The 19933-nt window shown below is 40.7% G+C and overlaps 1 protein-coding gene across 1 annotated transcript in view; it reads left to right on the top strand.

Annotated features, from left to right (window-relative positions):
* The first annotated feature begins 11502 nt into the window (after nt 1-11502).
* The window catches only part of LOC139374523 (interphotoreceptor matrix proteoglycan 1-like), a 31184-nt gene continuing 22753 nt past the window's right edge, over nt 11503-19933 (top strand). The window contains exons 1-4 of the mRNA XM_071115521.1: nt 11503-12071; nt 15004-15225; nt 19363-19529; nt 19654-19688. Of these exons, the coding sequence (XP_070971622.1) occupies nt 12005-12071; nt 15004-15225; nt 19363-19529; nt 19654-19688 (491 nt within the window). The 5' untranslated portion in view covers nt 11503-12004. The remainder of the gene's footprint in view (nt 12072-15003; nt 15226-19362; nt 19530-19653; nt 19689-19933) is intronic.

Raw genomic sequence — 19933 nt, 5'->3', positions numbered from 1 at the left:
ATAGGCCTACTGTACTTTCAGTTTGATGCCAGCAGTTGAAGTTGTCCTTGCTGTGAGGCTTTAATATTTAATTTCATAAAGCTGTCAAGATGTTTATGCAATTGAGCCTATCCAAAGACTATTTGGTTGAGCTGAGACACTTTTATTTGATGTGTAAAGTATCACACTATTCATTTTACATTGAAATAAATGCAATTGACTATATAAATTAAGACATTTTTTTACTTTCTGATGTATGAACTCCTCCACTCATTCAGTGCTTGAATCAAATGTGAAAGGGCAAAATTGCAAAGAATTTGCGACTTAAAGTCCTTTGAAATTTATAATTTCCACCTCGAAATCTCTGACCTGAAGCACAGCATATAGAGTCTATTTTCTATTTCTTTGAAAGTCAATATATATAAAAAATATTTTAAAAAATAAAAAGAGTTCTTAACAGGGCGTGTGTTTTTTTACCCTCGCAGGTGTCGTCTCCTTCTTTCATTCGTGGAATCAGTTAGCATGCCATCTACTGTTGCTTGTTACAGACATGGGATCGTAAATGAGCCAATTTGCTACAGCAGGAAAATAATCCTGCAGCAACAGGAAATATAAATTATTATGTGGATTATAATTAATGTACATTAGTAGGGGTTGATACATTTTTCGTACGGGCAATCAAGTCTGAAATTTCAAAGTGTAAATTAATAACTTAGAAGCCTAAAGTGTGTGATCAAATTAAGAGCCTACATCTGTAGGTCTGTGCATGAATCAATTTAGCCTCTATTACCTTGTATTATTACTAATCATGTTTTATGTTGGATGTGCGCTCACAATCTAACTGTTATTTGCCAATGATTTTCGTAAATATTTTCTTATTTTTTTTGCTTTCATTGAAGAGATAAAACAGTGTTGGAAAGACGGGGAAGACAGCGGGAGGCGGAGACAAAGGGCAGTGGGCCGGATTCGAACCCATGTCGACTCTGGCATACAGTACGTGTTTGGACCCCACAGGCACTGAGGCCACCAATAATTTATTATATCTATTGCTTGCCTTGAACTAATAATAAAACAATTGATCGCCAAAAATATATGGATTTTCCCTGACAAAAAAATACATCTACCCCCCTACAAATATGTCAATTTATTATAACCCACATAAGAATTCACACGAGACGCGCTGTAGCCTGCGCTAAGTCTAAGGCTACTTCAACTGATGGACCTGCAGTAAAGGTACAATGTAGGTACCATTCTGCGTTGTAAGCAAACACCGCTTCCATCTGCCCCCTGGCAGCGATTCAAAATATTTATTTAGATTTTCAAAAACTCCTGCTGCAGGATTATTTTCCTCCTGTAATGAAATGGGTCAGTTTAAGATCTGACAGCTGCAGGAAATGTTTGTTTCCTGATTCACCCACAAAGTCCTTCTCTCTCAGTGCCATAGACAGTGGCCGGGCCTTAGTAGCCTACATTTCCACCGAACAACCCTGGACATCAGCATTCAGTGGAGGTGTATGCAGCCAGCCCAGATAGGGACGACGTGGATGGACATGTTACAGCGTCAACTAGAACTCTGTGACACACATTCTATTACTCATTTACAGAGCAGCTGCCCTTATCCAAAGCAATTTCCATTGCTTACAATTTTCATACTGAACATTTTCAGGGCATATGGATGATTAGTGTATTAATCAAGGTTAATGGCTTCTCCCCTGGGTAAACCAGAAGTGTTCCATCTGGGACCCTGAGTTTTGAGACTTCAGACTACAGTCTTGACAAAGCACAACATGGCTCATTGAAACTGCTGCATCTCAAGGTTACCTTATTGACGCAGATACAAGTGGGGCTTGAAGTTATTTACACCTTTTTTATGTAATCTGATCAAAGCACCGGTTCCAACCCAAGTGCCAATGCTGTTTAGCGAACTCCAGGCATTTACATTTGTTGGATGACATGAAAATAGACCTCTTTGGCCACTTACACCAGTGGTGGGTTTGGAGTTGAAATGAGAACGCATAAGCAGAAAAGAACCCCATACTTTCTGCAAAATAAGGTGCCGGATCTTTGATGTTATGGGGCAATTTTGCTTCCACTGGTCCTGGTGCCCTTGTTAAGGTCAACTTCACCCAGTACCAGGACATTTTTTGCCAAAAACCTGGATGCCTCTGCCAGGAGACTGAAACTTGGCCTCAAAGTGGATCTTCCGGCAAGACAATAACCTCTAGCACACATCAACAGTTATCACAAAATGAACATTTTGCCCAATCTGAAACCCAATGAAAACTGAAAACAGTGGTTTGAATTGAAGAGGGCAGTCCATAAGCGCAATTGAATGATATCAAGGATCTGGAAGGATTCTGTATGGAGGAGTGGTCTAAGATCCTTCCCAATGTGTTCTCCAACATTTTAGATTAAGGCTCAGTGCCATTACCCTCGCAAGGTAAGCTATTGAAAGGTATTGAAAACAGTGGAGTCAGTCATTTTGGAAATTTGTTTTCATTTCTTGTTAAACAAAATATTTTTCTCTGAGGAATTGTATTCGTATAAAATAATATAATTTCCCAATTTCTTTGAGCATACAATATAACTCACTATTTGAATTATTAATTTTATACAGTCATTTTTGCTCATCTTTATCAAGGGTGTCAATCATTTTGGACCCCATAATACATTGACGTGATACATAATACATTGACGTAAATTAGTACATAGAGTGCCGACATCTTTCCACAGATACACCTGGCTATCAGCGGAGCCTTGTCTGGCAGCGAAACAGTTCATTCAGCCTCATTTACTGCCTTTAAAAAAACATAGCTGATTAAGCTGACGTGCTTAAACAAATGTGGTTTCTAATGACAATTGAGATGAACAAACTTTGGCATAAGGGGACGACAAGCGGATAAGAGGCAATCTGTAATTTCGATTAAGACAATGAGCGAGCTAGGACGGACGTAACGTTAGTCAATATAGCTATTTGATAAGCAACAGAATTCAGAACATGGGACATTCTTGCAGTGCTCTCCCTGTACACCAAGTCAGAACCATAGGTAAATAAAGGGGGCATATAAGCAGACAATGAAAGCTCTTACAATATTCAATGGTTACATTTCTCTAAAACAGGTGATAGGCTACAGTAGAACAGTCAGAACAGTAGGCAAAATTAAGAGGGGTAAATATCTTACTACACAACATACACTTAGTATTACTTTCTTAGCTACAGTATACATATCTCACTGGCATATGACATAATTTATGAAGCATACATTTTTGGACTCACATTGTTGTGTTCGGCTCACTTGAACAGGAAGGTGGCGAGGTGGTCCACCAAGTTAATAGTTGTTTTGAATGTGGCACAAATCATGCTTCATTGACAGCAGGCTGAAACACCTGCATTTTGGAACTGCCTTACTTAAGAAAACAAAAAAGAGACCATGTTTGTGTAAGGCTTTATTTACTCAAACACATATATTGTTTTTTACATTGTTTGCATACTGATATGTGACATTTTTAATGCCATACTCATTCAAAGGGTATTCTTTATTTTTACCTCTTTCCTACATTGTAGAATAACAGTGAAGACTTCAAAACTATGAAATAACACGTATGGAATCATGTAGTAACCAGAAAAGTGTTAAACAAAGCTAAATATATTTAATATTTGAGATTCTTCAAAGTAGCCACCCTTTGCCTTGATGACAGCTTTGCACACTCTTGGCTTTCTCTCAACCAGCTTCACATGGAATGCTTTTCCAACAGTCTTGAAGGAGTTCCCACATATGCTGAGCACTTGTTGGCTGCTTTTTCTTCACTCTGCGGTCCGACTCATCCCAAACCATCCTCATTTGGTTGAGATCGGGGGATTGTGGAGGCCAGGTCATCTGATGCAGCACTCCATCACTCTCCTTCTTGGTAAAATAGCCCTTACACAGCCTGGCGTTGTGTTGGGTCATTGTTCTGTTGGAAAACAAATGACAGTCCCACTAAGTCCAAACCAGATGGGATGGCGTATTCCTGCAGAATGCTGTGGTAGCCATGCTGGTTATGTGTGCCTTGAATTCTAAATAAATCACTGACAGTGTCACCAGCAAAGCACCCACACACGATAACGCCTCCTCCTCCATGCTTTACAGTTGGAAATACACATGCAGAAATCATCCATTCACAAAGACACGACGGTTGGAACCAAAAATCTCCAATTTGGACTCCAGACCAAAGGACACATTTCCACCAGTCTAATATCCATTGCTCGTGTTTCTTATTATTATTGGTGTCCTTCAGTGGTGGTTTCTTTACAGCAATTCGACCATGAAGGCCTGATTCACACAGTCTCCTCTGAACAGTTGATGTTGAGATGTGTCTGTTACTTGAACTCTGTGAAGCATTTATTTGGGCTACAATTTCTGAGGCTGGTAACTCTAATGAACTTATCCTCTGCAGCAGAGGTAACTCTGTGTCTTCCATTCCTGTGACAGTCCTCATGAGAGCCAGTTTCAATATAGCACTTAATGGTTTTTGCGACTGCACTTGAAGAAACTTTCAAAGTTCTTGACATAATCTGGATTGACTGACCTTCATGTCTTAAAGTATTGATGGACTGTAGTACCTATTTGCTCATTTGAGCTGTTCTTGCCATAATATGGACTTGGTCTTGTATCAAATAGGGCTATCTTCTAAAATGTATTCCAGGTGACTACCTCATGAAGCTGGTTGAGAAAAAGAGTGTGCAAAGCTGTCATCAAGGCAAAGGGTGGCTATTTGAAGAATCTCAAATCTAAAATATATTTTGATTTGTTTAACACTTTTTTGGTTACTACATGATTCCATATGTGTTATTTCATAGTGTTGATGTGGTCACTATTATTCTAGAATGTAGAATATTGTAAAAATAAACTACTCTTGAATGAGTAGGTGTGTCCAAACTTTTGACTGGTACTGTATAAACTCATCAAAAAAAGAAACGTTCCTTTTTCAGGACCCTGTCTTTCAAAGATAATTCATAAAAATCCAAATAACTTCATAGCTATTCATTGTAAGGGTTTAAACACTGTTTCCCATGCTTGTTCAGTGAACCACAAACAATTAATGAACATGCACCTGTGGAACGGTCGTTAAGACACTAACAGCTTAAAGACTGCAGGCAATTAAGGTCACAGTTATGAACATTTAGGACACTATAGTGGCCTTTCAATGCAAATAGCCCGGGTAGACATTTCCTTCATTGTTCAGCAATCTTATGGCTTGGGGGGTAGAAACTGTTAAGAAGCCTTATGTGCCTAGACTTGGCGCTCTGGGTACTGCTTGCCGTGCGGTAGCAGAGAAAACAGTCCATGACTTGGGTGGCTAGAGTCTGATTTTTTGGGGTGCCTAATTAAGATCTTAATGGTGAATTCTCATGTTTTATTAGTGTTGATGTGATCAAAGACTTTATCAACTTCAAAGGTTTCATCGACTGAGTCGGAAGCAGTCAGTGGGTCAATTGGGGGGAATCATTGTCTTTTGAACCTGCAGCGTGAAACAATGAAGCTTTACACAAGCAGTCGTTACACTCAGAGAATAATATTCATATACAGTATGGGTCATGGGTTTTTCACAATTTCAAAAGTAAGGGATCAGAAACTGTAAAAGGTTTATTTCTGTGAGTTATTTGTTTATCCTCCATATCTGGTGTATAGGCAACTAGGGAACTTAGTTCACCATTAACGACTACAACTCTAGGTTTACTGTACACACTGACCACTATAAAGACTGTAGCGTACACTGACACTATGCCCTCTGGTGGCCACTGGGCACACCTTAGCGCTGACCATCATCAATGGCTCCAGTGCAATGAGTAGTGGAATGATTCACTGTAATGACTGCAGAATGTGGAATAAGGGGCAGTAGCAAGTAGGCCTAGATTATTGTACCCATTAACATAAAAATAATAATTTCTCACCATGATAGACATATTGAAATGTCTTCAAAAAAATCATGCTATGTAAAAGCTCTAAGGAGACAGACTTATCTACTGTCAATCAATACCCTTGTCTGCCAAGCAAAACACTCCATACATTATAAGTCCTAAAATATATAGAACACAAAAAGTACTTGAAAGGCTTCTTTTCAAAAATCACTTGAAAGACTTATTTTCAAAAAACTACTTGAAAGGCTTCTTTTCAAAAACTACTTGAAAGGCTTCATTTCAAAAAGTACTCATAGAAGCCTATATTGTGTCTATGTACTAATTTACGTCAATGTATTATGTATTAGGTCAATGTGTTATGGGGTCTAAAATTATTGACACCGTTGATAAAGATGAGCAAAAATGACTGTATAAAATAAATAATTCAAATACTGAGTTATACTGTATGCTCAAAAATTGGGAAATTATATTATTTTATATGCATACAATTTCTCAGATAAATATACTTTGGTTCAGCAGAGTGGCCAGGCCTCACTGGAGCAGCCTGTTAATTGGAGCTGAGAGGATTGTCTTAAAATGGAAAGTTACGACAGAAGCCGCTGTCCATCTCTCTAATATTAGACCTCAGAGGAGTCTAGCGGCCGCATCTACCTGCACTAACAACCAGCAAAGAGGTAGTGCAGAGCTCACAAGTAATGAAAACAAATCACAAAAAGAAGGGGTAAAAATTATTGACTCCACTGTTTTCAATACCTTTCAATACCTTACCTTGCGAGGGTAATGGCACAGAGCCTTAATCTAAAATGTTAGACCGCTCCTCCAAACAGAATCCTTACAGATCCTTGATATAATTAATCTGCCCTCTTCAATTCAAACCACTGTTTTCAGTTTTAAATGGGTTTCAGATCTGGAGAATGGGGTGGAAAAATGTTGATTTTGTGGTAAATTTTGATGTGTGCTTGGGGTTGTAGTCTTGCTGGAAGATACACTTGCGGCCAAGTTTCAGTCCCCTGGCAAAGGCATCCAGTTTTTGGCTAAAATGTCCTGGTAATGGGTGAAGTTCATGATGCCGTTTACCTTAACAAGGGCCCCAGGACCAATGGAAGCAAAACAGCCCCATTACATCAAAGCACTTTAAAACCTTCTTTTCAAAGGATTGTTTTAAAAAGCACTTGCATGGCTTATTTTGAAATACTTCTTTTCAGAAAATACTTGAAAGGTGTTCTACCACAAGGATTTCAAGGAATGTCGGTAAGTTCCCAGGACGTCAACAAACCGTTAAATTGTATGGTGTCAATGGTGGCTGAACAGCTGCCTTATTTGATATATGAGACATTGAGCGAAACTACTACGAGCAGCATCAAAGATTACTGGTGAGAACATCCAATGTCTGGCCGAACTAGGTGATGAGCTGGGCTGTGGCATGAGAAGACGCATTACGGCTTTCACTAGTGCTGGTTCAGCAGAGTGGCCAGGCCTCACTGGAGCAGCCTGTTAATTGGAGCTGAGAGGATTGTCTTAAAATGGAAAGTTACGACAGAAGCCGCTGTCCATCTCTCTAATATTAGACCTCAGAGGAGTCTAGCGGCCGCATCTACCTGCACTAACAACCAGCAAAGAGGTAGTGCAGAGCTCATCTTATCCAGAAGGTTCATGGTAGAGAAATAGGCTTAACTTCAACAAACAAGATAAAGTACTAATGCCAGCCATGTTGGTATGGTACGGTACAGTATCTCTCCCTGGGATCCATTCCCATGTTTAGCTGCTAATGTTTAGCTGATCCTTACAGATCCTTACCTTAGATCATGTATTTTTTTTGCAGTGCAGTAGAGGGTCTTTATTGGGAAAGAAACAGCTTCAGAGCATCAGTATGAGAGAGCGTTCCCTTTCTTTGATTTCACTGTATAGTCACGTTCCTATGATCAACTCTGTTTCTCTGCACAGAAAATGCGTGTGCACGCGTACACACGCGGTTAATATGCAGTGTGCTCAGTCATTCCTTTCTTATAGTGGCAGCAGCCTCACAAAATGGCCTCAAGTCTGGTAAAGTAATCACCTCTGGCAGCTGGTCAGAGTAATGCTTCCTCTCTGCCGTAAATAAAGCAGACCCCTCTAATTGGGCAATGATTTAAGTCATTGTCCCGTTAGGAGGACAAGAAGGACATGGAAGGATTCATTGCTCTACAGTGTAACATCTCAAAGTGCTCAACATTACAGCTCAGTCAACCAGGTGTTTTGTGTCTGTTTTGTCTCTATTGTACAACATAATTATTACTGTTCCTGGTATAGAGCTGAAAGAGGATGAACTCTTCTGTTTTCATGGGCATTATGACATTTCATGTCTTCCTACATATTTCAACATGTCCATTTCTCCGTGTAGGGTTTTAGGTTAGGCACAAACAAACCTTGACCCTAACCCAACAACCTTCATCTTAATACTAAAGCTAACCTTAAACAGTCTCTTAACTACTGTATGAACCTCATCTCTATCTCAAAACGTAACCAAAGGAGAGGGGAATGGGTGAATCCAGTGTATGAATGGGTGAATCCTGTGAGGTGAAAGGGTGAATCCAATGAGGGGAATGGGTGAATCCAGTGTGTGAATCCAGTGTGTGAATGGGTGAATCCAGTGTGTGAATCTAGTGAGGTGAATGGGTGAATCCAGTGTATGAGTGGGTGAATCCAGTGAGGTGAATGGGTGAATCCAGTGAGGTGAATGGGTGAATCCAGTGTGTGAATTCAGTGTATGAATGGGTGAATCCTGTGAGGTGAAAGAGTGAATCCAGTGTATGAATGGATGAATCCAGTGTGTGAATGGGTGAATCCAGTTGGTGAATGGGTGAATGCTGTGCTGAATGTAGCTGATCACTCACCCTCTGTGATGGACAGTGAGCCTCCCCTGGAGCTTTCTCATCCCACGGTCACACAAACATGGATGATCACTTTAACTAGGTGATACCTGCTAGAGCCTGCTTACCCCACAGGCAGTAAGGGTGATCGCCAGTACACTCAGCATGCGTTCTACCAAAGCAATTTTTAATCTCTTTACTTTTTACTTAGAGTTAATTTCAGACTAAAGCCAATGTACTATACTAAACTTGACATGCTATGGTATTTTGGATGGTTGCAAGATATGTATTCACTGGGTGAAAAATCTGTCATGTGCACTTAACCCTAACTGCTCCTGTAAGTCGCTCTGGATAAGAGCATCTGCTAATGACAACTTTAAAAAAATTAAAAATGTAATAAAGCACGTACAATTAATTGTTAATGGTAAATACAGTGGGGCAAAAAATAATTCAGTCAGCCACCAATTGTGCAAGTTCTCCCACTTAAAAAGATGAGAGAGGCCTGTAATTTTCATCATAGGTACACTTCAACTATGACAGACAAAATGAGAAAAAATTATCCAGAAAATCTGAAAGACCAAGCCACGTTTCATCTTCAATGCCCTTGCTGATGGAAGGAGGTTTTCACTCAAAATCTCACGATACATGGCCCCATTCATTCTTTACAAGGATCAGTCGTCCTGGCCCGTTTGCAGAAAAACAGCCCCAAAGCATGATGTTTCACAGTAGGTATGGTGTTCTTTGGATGCAACTCAGCATTCTTTTATCCTCCAAACACGACGAGTTGAGTTTTTACCAAAAAGTTATATTTCGGTTTCATCTGACCATATGACATTCTCCCAATCTTCCACTGGATCATCCAAATGCTCTCTAGCAAACTTCAGACTTGCCTGGACATGTACTGGCTTAAGCAGGGGGACACGTCTGGCACTGCAGGATTTGAGTCCCTGGCGGCCTAGTGTGTTACTAATGGTAGGCTTTGTTACTTTGGTCCCAGCTCTCTGCAGCTCATTCACTAGGTCCCCCCGTGTGGTTCTGGGATTTTTGCTCGCCGTTCTTGTGATCATTTTGACCCCACGGGGTGAGATCCCGTGTGGAGCCCCAGATCGAGGGAGATTATCAGTGGTCTTGTATGTCTACCATTTCCTAATAATTGCTCCAACAGTTGATTTCTTCAAACCAAGCTGCTTACCTATTGCGGATTCAGTCTTCCCAGCCTGGTGCAGGTCTACAATTTTGTTTCTGGTGTCCTTTGACAGCTCTTTGGTCTTGGCCATAGTGGAGTTTGGAGTGTGACTGTTTGAGGTTGTGGACAGGTGTCTTTTATACTGATAACAATTTCAAACAGGTGCCATTACTAAAGGTAACGAGTGGAGGACAGAGGAGCCTCTTAAAGAAGAAGTTACAGGTCTGTGAGAGCCAGAAATCTTGCTTGTTTGTAGGTGACCAAATACTTATTTTCCACCATAATTTGCAAATAAATTCATTAAAAATCCTACAATGTTATTTTCTGGATTTTTTTTCTAATTTTGTCTGTCATAGTTGAAGTCTACCTATGATGAAAATTACAGGCCTCTCTCATCTTTTTAAGTGGGAGAACTTGCACAATTTGTGGCTGACTAAATACTTTTTTGCCCCACTGTACATGTGTAAGATCTGTGAAATTGCATTTAGCAATTTCCCAAAGCATATCCAAAGCATATCCTGACAAAAAAGTAAATCATATTATGTGAAGCTTCTATAGAATGTCTTGTAGCTGTAATATTGGTTAATATAATATTGGCTTATTGACAGTTAAAAAGCAACACAAATAGTCGAATGTGCCTCACGGTCAAAGTTCAGTGTTCCCCTGGATGGATTTGTCCAGAAGAGGCTTATTTACGGCAGTAACATTTTTATAACAGGCTAGGGCTGGTAATCCTCTTGTCGGCTTGGGGAGCTGAGTGGAAACCACCACAGTACAGTTCAGGGCTCAGGTCCACACCAGCCCATTAACAGGAGGGAGGAGGAAGCAACAATAACAGAGCAGCTCTGCCACCTACCCAGAGCAGGGATAAAGCACATTGTGTCAGTCTGGGAGTTGGATATCCAGTAGACCAGGGGTTCGCAAACTTTTTCACACGGGGCCCCCTTCCATCATTGGGGAACATCCCCCCCCCCCCCCCCTTCCTGTGTGCACGCGTCACGTTCATTTCTATGGACACAAGCACTGTTCATGACAGAAACTGTTCACACCAGTCTTGTTGGTGGAGAGAATTTAGCAGGTTTAAAGCCTATTTCCTGCAATTCTACACATTTTGTCAAGGGCAAATGTTCTTGCAATTCTATACATTTTGCCATGTCTAACGTGTACTCGTGATATTTGAGTGACTAAAAAAGTACAACAAAATCTATGGGATAAATAACCTAAATAAAAAATAGCTGACATGGGCTAGTTGATTTGTAATTTTAAAAGGTATGCAATGACTAACATGACAAGAGGAACTGATGATGCACTACCCAATTTCGAAATTGCATCTTGTGCATTCTAGTATTACCACTTTCAAGAGTTCGTTTAAAGCCAGACTGAGTTCCTTAAAAAAAAAAATATCCTACAGCTCAGCAGCCTTGCTTGGCAGCCTGTAAATTTGGCACATCGAGGAGGATCTGGTCTGAGCTAGCCTGAACAGAGTGAGCATTGTGTGAACGGCACAGAAAATCTAGCCTGGTCTGGGAGCTGACAGACTGAGGATCAGGGTGACAGGGACACTGACTGGCCACTATAGGGCCGTAAGTCGATGGGCCCTGCTGACTGACTGACAGATGAGGCTCCATAAGGGCCCTAACAGGATGAGGCTAGGCCACCACTACGTGGCCAGGGAGGGATTACGCTGAGCGAGAAGAAGGTAGACAGATTATTTCCGAAATGGAGCTTGCTTTTTGAATCTCGTCACCATTGTCACACTTATAACGACAGTGGAGTAACTTGGAGTTCCTTTCCAAGCCCCCTCACCTTGGCACCTTTTTCAGTCCTTCGTCCAGGTCTGCAGGGATCATTGACTGACTCAATGATCAAACCAGGATTCTAACTCCAGGATTCTAACTCCATCTGCTAAAACCTAACTGGAGCCAAGACAATAGTGAACAACCCCTCTTTTGGCTCTAGAGCCTAGAGACTTTGTCAACAGTGACAATACATTTTTCGTCATGGACTCGAGATAAAGGTTTTCAGAGACTTTCTTTTTGTTTCCAAATGAAAACTTTTTGGCTTTGAAAGGACGTAAACTATTCCATCATGCATTTGAGAACGGGACTGTTCCTCACCCTATTTCTCTTTACCCTTGCAGCCCCTCGAATCAAAGGTAAGCTCTCACTCCAGGGACCTGTCTGGCTTGTTGTTTGGTTTCCTGTCTCACAGTGTAATTGAAGTGAAAATACAGTTGTGTTCTTTCACAATGATGGAGATATAGTGTGCATGCTTGAATACAGTACATTCTTGATGGGTCAGATCAGAAGGCAGAACCATTGTGAAGGTATGGCAATTTTGACAAATGGACTATTTGCAAATCTCTCATTAAAAGTTTATTCATACTGCAGAACTGAATGGAACCAACTTGAAAGCAAAGTGTATTTTGATAAAGTTGTTGACCTTCGTGCTGCATTGAGTAGGAGGACTTCCACAGAGAGCAGTGTGAGCCACTTGACTTCGACCTACACTCAATCAAGGGCAACGGCATTTACAGCTGCTTTAGCCAGCAAATACAGCATCAGTTCATCCTACCTGTCAAACCAGAATCCATGTGGTTTTTTTGCATTGATTTGAATATACATTCCTATAAAATGTAGTAAACCTGGAGGGAAAACTGTTAGGTCATATTATACAAGTCACTGTTGGCTACATTGAGCTAGTTGATCCCTATGAACACATTAACTAAAATTCTACAAAACTTTTCTATTAGCCGACTTCTGTTGGGTCCAGATTTTGGCTGGATTGTCTTTGGTCCGTTCATTATCCCAAAAGAAACAAAGGCATTCTGTTCTCAGTGGCTCTGGACACTAATCTTTTCTGCCTTGTAGCTCTGTTCTGTGAGGCCCTCACTGTGGTGCTCCGCATTAGGGGACATTTCCCCTGCAAGCTCTCATGCTAGCCTATGTGCATTTCAGAATACTCATTCCTCACTGAGCACATTTCACATTGTGTCTTATTTGTTTTTCAAAATGTTCCCTAATTAGACAATAAGTCTGGGTTTTGCGGCTAATGGTGCCCATTCTGAACCTAGCATTTGAACGTTGAAGTTTATTAGTGTCCAGTTGGGGTTGAGTGTTTGGGTGGTTGTGGTGGTGGTGGTGGGGGGGTGGGGTGGTTGTGGTGGGGTTCACCATGTCATTGGCATTGGGCATTGTCCCACCTTGAGACAAACAATGGATCACATTCTTGGCATAAATCTCTCTGTAACGGGCCAAATTGGGACCGGCGGCACCTTTGATCAAAATAAACATGGATCCTTATTACGGTTGGTATGTGTATGATATCACACTTCAATTAACCCAATGTTTCTGTGACAATGGGAACTGGATATCCGGATACTGGACAGTGAGAGACACAAACTATAATGTTGTGACTAAACAAGCTAGTTTTGGGAATTACCATTTCAAACAGCCTTGCCATTGCAGTGGATTAGCAGTGTCTGTCTACCGAACAACTCTTCTACTGAGCTTATACATGGTAATCTCTCAAACAAGGCACATTTTGGCCACCTCTCTGAGGTCAAAGTATAAGTGTTTATATCGTTTACACTGATTTCTTTGTGGCCTCTACTGCCTAATCCCGAGACATGGCAGGCAGGTCAGATGAAGCCCCTAGCCTCTGTTAGGAACTCATTGCGCATGGGACTTAATGTCTTTAAAGGTCAAATGCAACCGTTTTTATCTCAAAATCAAATCATTCTGGGACACAATTAAGTACCAAAAAATTAACAAAAATGCTTCTTAGCAAAAAGCAATTTCTCAAGCAAGAATTTAGCTAGGACTGTCTGAGAGTGGTCTGAATGAGGGACCAGATTAGATGAGCCAAATGGGAGGAATATGTAATCTGAAAACAAGCTATTACTGGCAGAGAAGTTTGAAACTATTTGTTATTGGTCTATTAACTTATACCGCCTGGTGATGTCGCCAGGCATGCCAAAACCCCATGCCTGCAAAACTAGCTGACGTTTTTGGCGGTCTTTTCAAACAGTTCATACACTATTATTCCAACCTCATTAAAACATTTATATAAAACACAGGAAAATCCATTATTTACTGCACTTTCCCTTTAACAAAGCCTCTCTTTGAATGGAGTGACTGTATTCGCTGGCCTAATTTTCTTTCATAACACATTGGCACTACCTGCTGCGACGGACGAGACTGTGAAACGGGGGAAGTGGAGATCTTGTGTTTCCTGAATACAGTAAAGCCAGCTAGGTCATATATAGCATTTCAGCAATTGGGGATATGTCTAATACGGCAACGATCTGAAGGACTCTGAAATAACATTGGTCAGTCATAATTGTTACAGTTAAGGTGGTCTAACCTGTTATTGTCAAACTATGTCATTCACAAAGGACCACTGAGCTATAGCTTTGTGTTGAGTCACTGTACAAGGATATGATGTCATTCAAAACAAATGCTGAGCATTGATGACTTTCAATAAAACACTTGCTCTTGACTCCCTTTGAAGATGCTCTGTAACGCAACATGAACTAGTTCCATTGTGCTTCCAAAATTAGACTTAGTATCCTCAGATACTTCACCTTGCCACTTTAGTGTCTATTTATATCCAGTGACAGATAGGGACAGTTGTCCACTTAAAACACTGTTCAGTAGCCATTAGGTACAGTAAAGTATTTTTAGTAGCTACCATTTTAAATACTCTGAGTCAGTTCAGGTTAGACCTGAGATACTGTTTGGGAAAGAAACCAGCATACATAATGTTTTTGTTTTTTTACTTATATTTGACCAGACAAACATAGCAAACAACAACAAAAAGTTGTATTGTTACATACACGGCTACGTGCAGTGAAATGTGTTGTTTTACAGGGTAAGCCATAGTAGTACGGCACCCCTCGAGAAAATTAGGGTTAAGTGCCTTGCTCAAGGGCACAGACAGATTTTTCAGCTTCTCGGCTTAGGTATTCGATCCAGCGACCTTTCGGTTATCGGCACAACACTCTAACCGCTAGGCTACACTATATTTAGGCATATTTGGCCAAAGAGGGATGCTAAAGATAACCATTTCTAATGTGTCTTTTGCAGACCTACAGGTCCAAGACTTGTTTGGAATCCGAGATGTCAAATACAAACACTTCCTAGAGAGTCTAAGACCAGTAAAACACACCCCCAATGTCAAAATGATAAAGGACCTGGACAGGCACCGGACGAAGAGGTCGACGTTCTTCACCACAGGGGTGAAAATATGTCCTCAAGAGAAGATGAAGGAGGTCATCTCCAACCATCGGGCCTACTACAAACTTAGAGGTAAGGGCATGGTGCTAGCGGCGCAAAGGTTGTGGGTTCAAATCCTGCTGGGGCCACATGCGCAAAAAATGTATGCACTCCCAGTACTGTCACTTTGGATAAAAGTGTCTGCTAAATGGCATATAAACTCAGCAAAAAAAAGAAAAGTCCTCTCACTGTCAACTGCATTGATTTTCAGCAAACCTAACATTAATTCCGTCGTTATATCTCCAAAATGTCAATTTATTTGGCGAGTTTGATCCAGAAAAACACCGGTTCCAACTCACGCAACATGACTACAAAATATCTAATAAGTTACCTGTAATCTTCGTCCAAACATTTCAAACAACTTTCGATAAAATTTAATTTAATTCAATTTTAAATTCAATTTTTAAATAATCGATCAAATTTAAGACGGGATAAACTGCGTTCAATAGCGGATAAAAACAAAGTGGAGCGAGCTTTTTTTTTGCTAAGTTTAAGGGTGTGGATCTAATGGGAACAGGAAAACATCACATACGGTGGGGAGAACAAGTATTTGACACACTGCCAATTTTGCAGGTTTTCCTACTTACAAAGCATGTAGAGGTTTGTAAATTGTATCATAGGGACACTTCAACTGTGAGAGACGGAATCTAAAACAAATATCCAGAAAATCACATTGTATGATTTTTAAGTAATTAATTTGCACTCGCTGTGTTTGGAGTAAGAAGAAGGATGAGTACAACCCCAAGAACACCATCCCAACCGTGAAGCATGGAGGTGGAAACATCATTATTTGGGGATGCTTTTCTGCAAAGGGGACAGGACGACTGCACCGTATTGAGGGGAGGATGGATGGGGCCATGTATCACGAGATCTTAGCCAACAACATCCTTCCCTCAGTAAGAGCATTGAAGATGTGTCATGGCTGGGTCTTCCAGTATGACAACGACCCGAAACACAGTCAGTATTTAGTCAGCCACCAATTGTGCAAGTTCTCCCACTTAAAAAGATGAGAGAGGCCTGTAATTTTCATCATAGGTACACATCAACTATGACAGACAAAATGAGAAAAAAAACCCAGAAAATTACATTGGCCAAAGAGGGATTACATTGGCCAAAGTAGGATTTTTTATGAATTTATTTGCAAATTATGGTGGAAAATAAGTATTTGGTCAATAACAAAAGTTAATCTCAATACTTTGTTATATACCCTTTGTTGGCAATGACAGAGGTCAAACGTTTTCTGTAAGTCTTCACAAGGTTTTCACACACTGTTGCTGGTATTTTGGCCCATTCCTCCATGCAGATCTCCTCTAGAGCAGTGATGTTTTGGTGCTGTTGCTGGGCAACATGTACTTTCAGCTCGCTCCAAAGATTTTCTATGAGGTTGAGATCTGGAGACTGGCTAGGCCACTCCAGGACCTTGAAATGCTTCTTGTGAAGCCACTTCTTCGTTGCCCGGGCGGTGTGTTTGGGATCATTGTCATGCTGAAAGACCCAGCCACGTTTCATCTTCAATGCCCTTGCTGATGGAAGGAGGTTTTCACTCAAAATCTCACGATACGTGGCCCCATTCATTCTTTCCTTTACACGGATAAGTCGTCCTGGTCCCTTTGCAGAAAAACAGCCCCAAAGCATGATGTTTCCACCCCCATGCTTCACAGTAGGTATGGTGTTCTTTGGATGCAACTCAGCATTCTTTGTCCTCCAAACACGACGAGTTGAGTTTTTACCAAAAAGTTATATTTTGGTTTCATCTGACCATATGACATTCTCCCAATCTTCTTCTGGATCATACAAATGCTCTCTAGCAAACTTCAGACGGGCCTGGACATGTACTGGCTTAAGCAGGGGGACACGTCTGGCACTGCAGGATTTGAGTCCCTGGTGGCGTAGTGTGTTACTGATGGTAGGCTTTATTACTTTGGTCCCAGCTCTCTGCAGGTCCTTCACTAGGTCCCCCTTTGTGGTTCTGGGATTTTTGCTCACCGTTCTTGTGATCATTTTGACCCCACGGGGTGAGATCTTGCGTGGAGCCCCAGATTGAGGGAGATTATCAGTGGTCTTGTATGTCTTCCATTTCCTAATAATTGCTCCCACAGTTGATTTCTAACCAAGCTGCTTACCTATTGCAGATTCAGGCTTCCCAGCCTGGTGCAGGTCTACAATTTTGTTTCTGGTGTCCTTTGACAGCTCTTTGGTCTTGGCCATAGTGGAGTTTGGAGTGTGACTGTTTGAGGTTGTGGACAGGTGTCTTTTATACTGATAACAAGTTCAAACAGGTGCCATTAATACAGGTAACGAGTGGAGGACAGAGGAGCCTCTTAAAGAAGAAGTTACAGGTCTGTGAGAGTCAGAAATCTTGCTTGTTTGTAGGTGACCAAATAGTTATTTTCCACCATAATTTGCAAATAAATTCATAAAAAATCCGACAATGTGATTTTTTTTCTCATTTTGTCTGTCATAGTTGAAGTGTACCTATGATGAAAATTACAGGCCTCTCTCATCTTTTTAAGTGGGAGAACGTGCACAATTGGTTGCTGACTAAATACTTTTTTGCCCCACTGTATGTGGTCATAGGTGCGGGGAAGGACGGCCAAGGCACAGAAAAATACAGTTTACAGGGAATGTATTATTCCTAACACACAGTGATGTGGGGAAAAGGGGCTGGATGGAACCAAAGCAAAGAAAGTAAAAGTTAAGGAATCCCCTCTCCTACCTGCCTTCCTTCCCACTTCTAACCTAACCTTTAGCACCACCTGGCTTGCTAACCAAAATACAGGGGCTGTCCGCCCAGGTTTTACCTAGTGTGCATAAACAGATGCAGGAAAGGAAGACAATGAGTTACCTCTGTTTCAGAGGATAAGTTTATTGAGTTAACTGCACCTCAGATTACAGCCCAAAAAAGTTCTTCACAGAGTTCAAGTTACAGACACATCTCAACATAAACTTTTCAGAGGAGACTGTGAATCAGGCCTTCATGGTCGAATTGCTGCAAAGAAACCACTACTAAAGGACACCAATAACAAGAAGAGACTTGCTTGAGCCAAGAAACACGAGCAATGAACATTAGATCGGTGAAAATCTGTCCTTTGGTCTGATGAGTCCAAATTTGAGATATTTGGTTCCAACCGCCGTGTCTTTGTGAGACACAATGAACTGATGATCTCCCCATGTGTGGTTTCCACCGTGAAGCATGGAGGAGAAAGGTGTGGTGGTGTGGTGGTGCTTTGCTGATGATACTGTCAGTGATTTATTTAGAATTTAGAATTCAAGGCACACTTGAACACTTTCAACAAGTACTCAGCATATGCGGGAACTCTTTAAGACTGTTGGAAAAGCATTCCTCATAAAGCTGGTTGAGAGAATGCCAAGAGTGCGCAAAGCTGTCATCAAGGCAAAGGGTGGCTGCTTTGAAGAATCTAAAATGTAAAATATATTTTGATTTGTTTAACCCTTTTTTAGTTACTACATGATTCCATGTGTGTTATTTCGTAGTTTTAATGTCTTCACTACTATTCTACTATGTAGAAAATAGTAAAAACAAAGAAAAACCCTTGAATGAGTTGGTGTTTCCAAACTTTTGACTGGTACTGAAGATGTTCACTTAAATCCTCTCATAAGCCCTCGGAAAGTCATGCATTTGCAGATTTTATGCATAGATTCTGTTGAGTGACTGGCTAAATTCAGGGATGGAGTGACATTGAGGTGAGGGCATTCAAACAGTGAACATCTCATGGAAATAATAACTTCACTTTATGAAATGAAAATGCAAGAGAATGTCTTGAAGGCATAAACATATTTGATCATTCAAGTGGTTGTTGCTCCTCATAACATAAATAAATACAACAAAAGCTTTAGGGCTTTTTGTGATTCACGTTTCAAACATTCCAGACCATTAGGGACGAGTACATTTCATTCCCACATTGGGAAGTAACATGTAACTGATACATTATATTCAAAGCTGTTCAATCATATTAACGGTATGTGACAAAATAGTTTGTCCAAACCTAGGCCATAATGATTCCATTGTTGAGTCTCGTCTACGATAATGTATACACGTATACGATAATGAGATGCGAAATATTGACTTGCCATTTGGTCTATATGATAAGAATTGTTCTCATACAGGTCTTTATTCAGCTGTTCTGATATGTTTGACTATGCTTTTAGTTTGTCAGGAAGCGATATGGGAGGCCTTCCGTATCTTCTTGGACAGGGTTCCTACCTCCGAGGAGTACAAACACTGGACCTACGCCTGCCAGCATGGCTCTCTCTGTCTGGATGAGGTGGCCAGGAACTTCAGTAGTACCCAGGAACACATTGACATGGTGGCCAGAGTGAGTACTAAAACCTTCATGCATTCTCATGCATCATAGTAACAAGAGTAACATTGAGGGATAATAACTGTGATGGGGATATGTTATTCTATATTTAAAATGTGGGTGTCGGTTTGTTTTTTAGAGAGTTGCTGAACAGGAGAAGATCCAGAAAGAAAGGTAGGTAGGTAGAGAAAAGGTTGGAGAAAGGTTAGATGTTATTTAGAGATATCACAAAAAGTAGGCCTTACAATGTTTAATTCAAACTAATGCTCAACACCCTTCCGGCATGAATTTTCAACTGACTACCTTTTTTTTATCAATTGTATTCTAATTTAATATGGTGTTTGAAAACAAAATAGATGTTAAAAAAATTTAAAATCAATGTTTCATACCCCATTGTTATTTTAGATTTCACTACAAAG

The sequence above is a fragment of the Oncorhynchus clarkii genome, chromosome 19 (genome assembly GCF_045791955.1).
Source record: "Oncorhynchus clarkii lewisi isolate Uvic-CL-2024 chromosome 19, UVic_Ocla_1.0, whole genome shotgun sequence".
In the NCBI taxonomy this organism is placed as follows: Eukaryota; Metazoa; Chordata; class Actinopteri; order Salmoniformes; family Salmonidae; genus Oncorhynchus; species Oncorhynchus clarkii.
The sequence above is the reverse complement of the archived record's forward strand: the minus strand, read 5'-3'. Positions and strand labels throughout refer to the sequence as shown.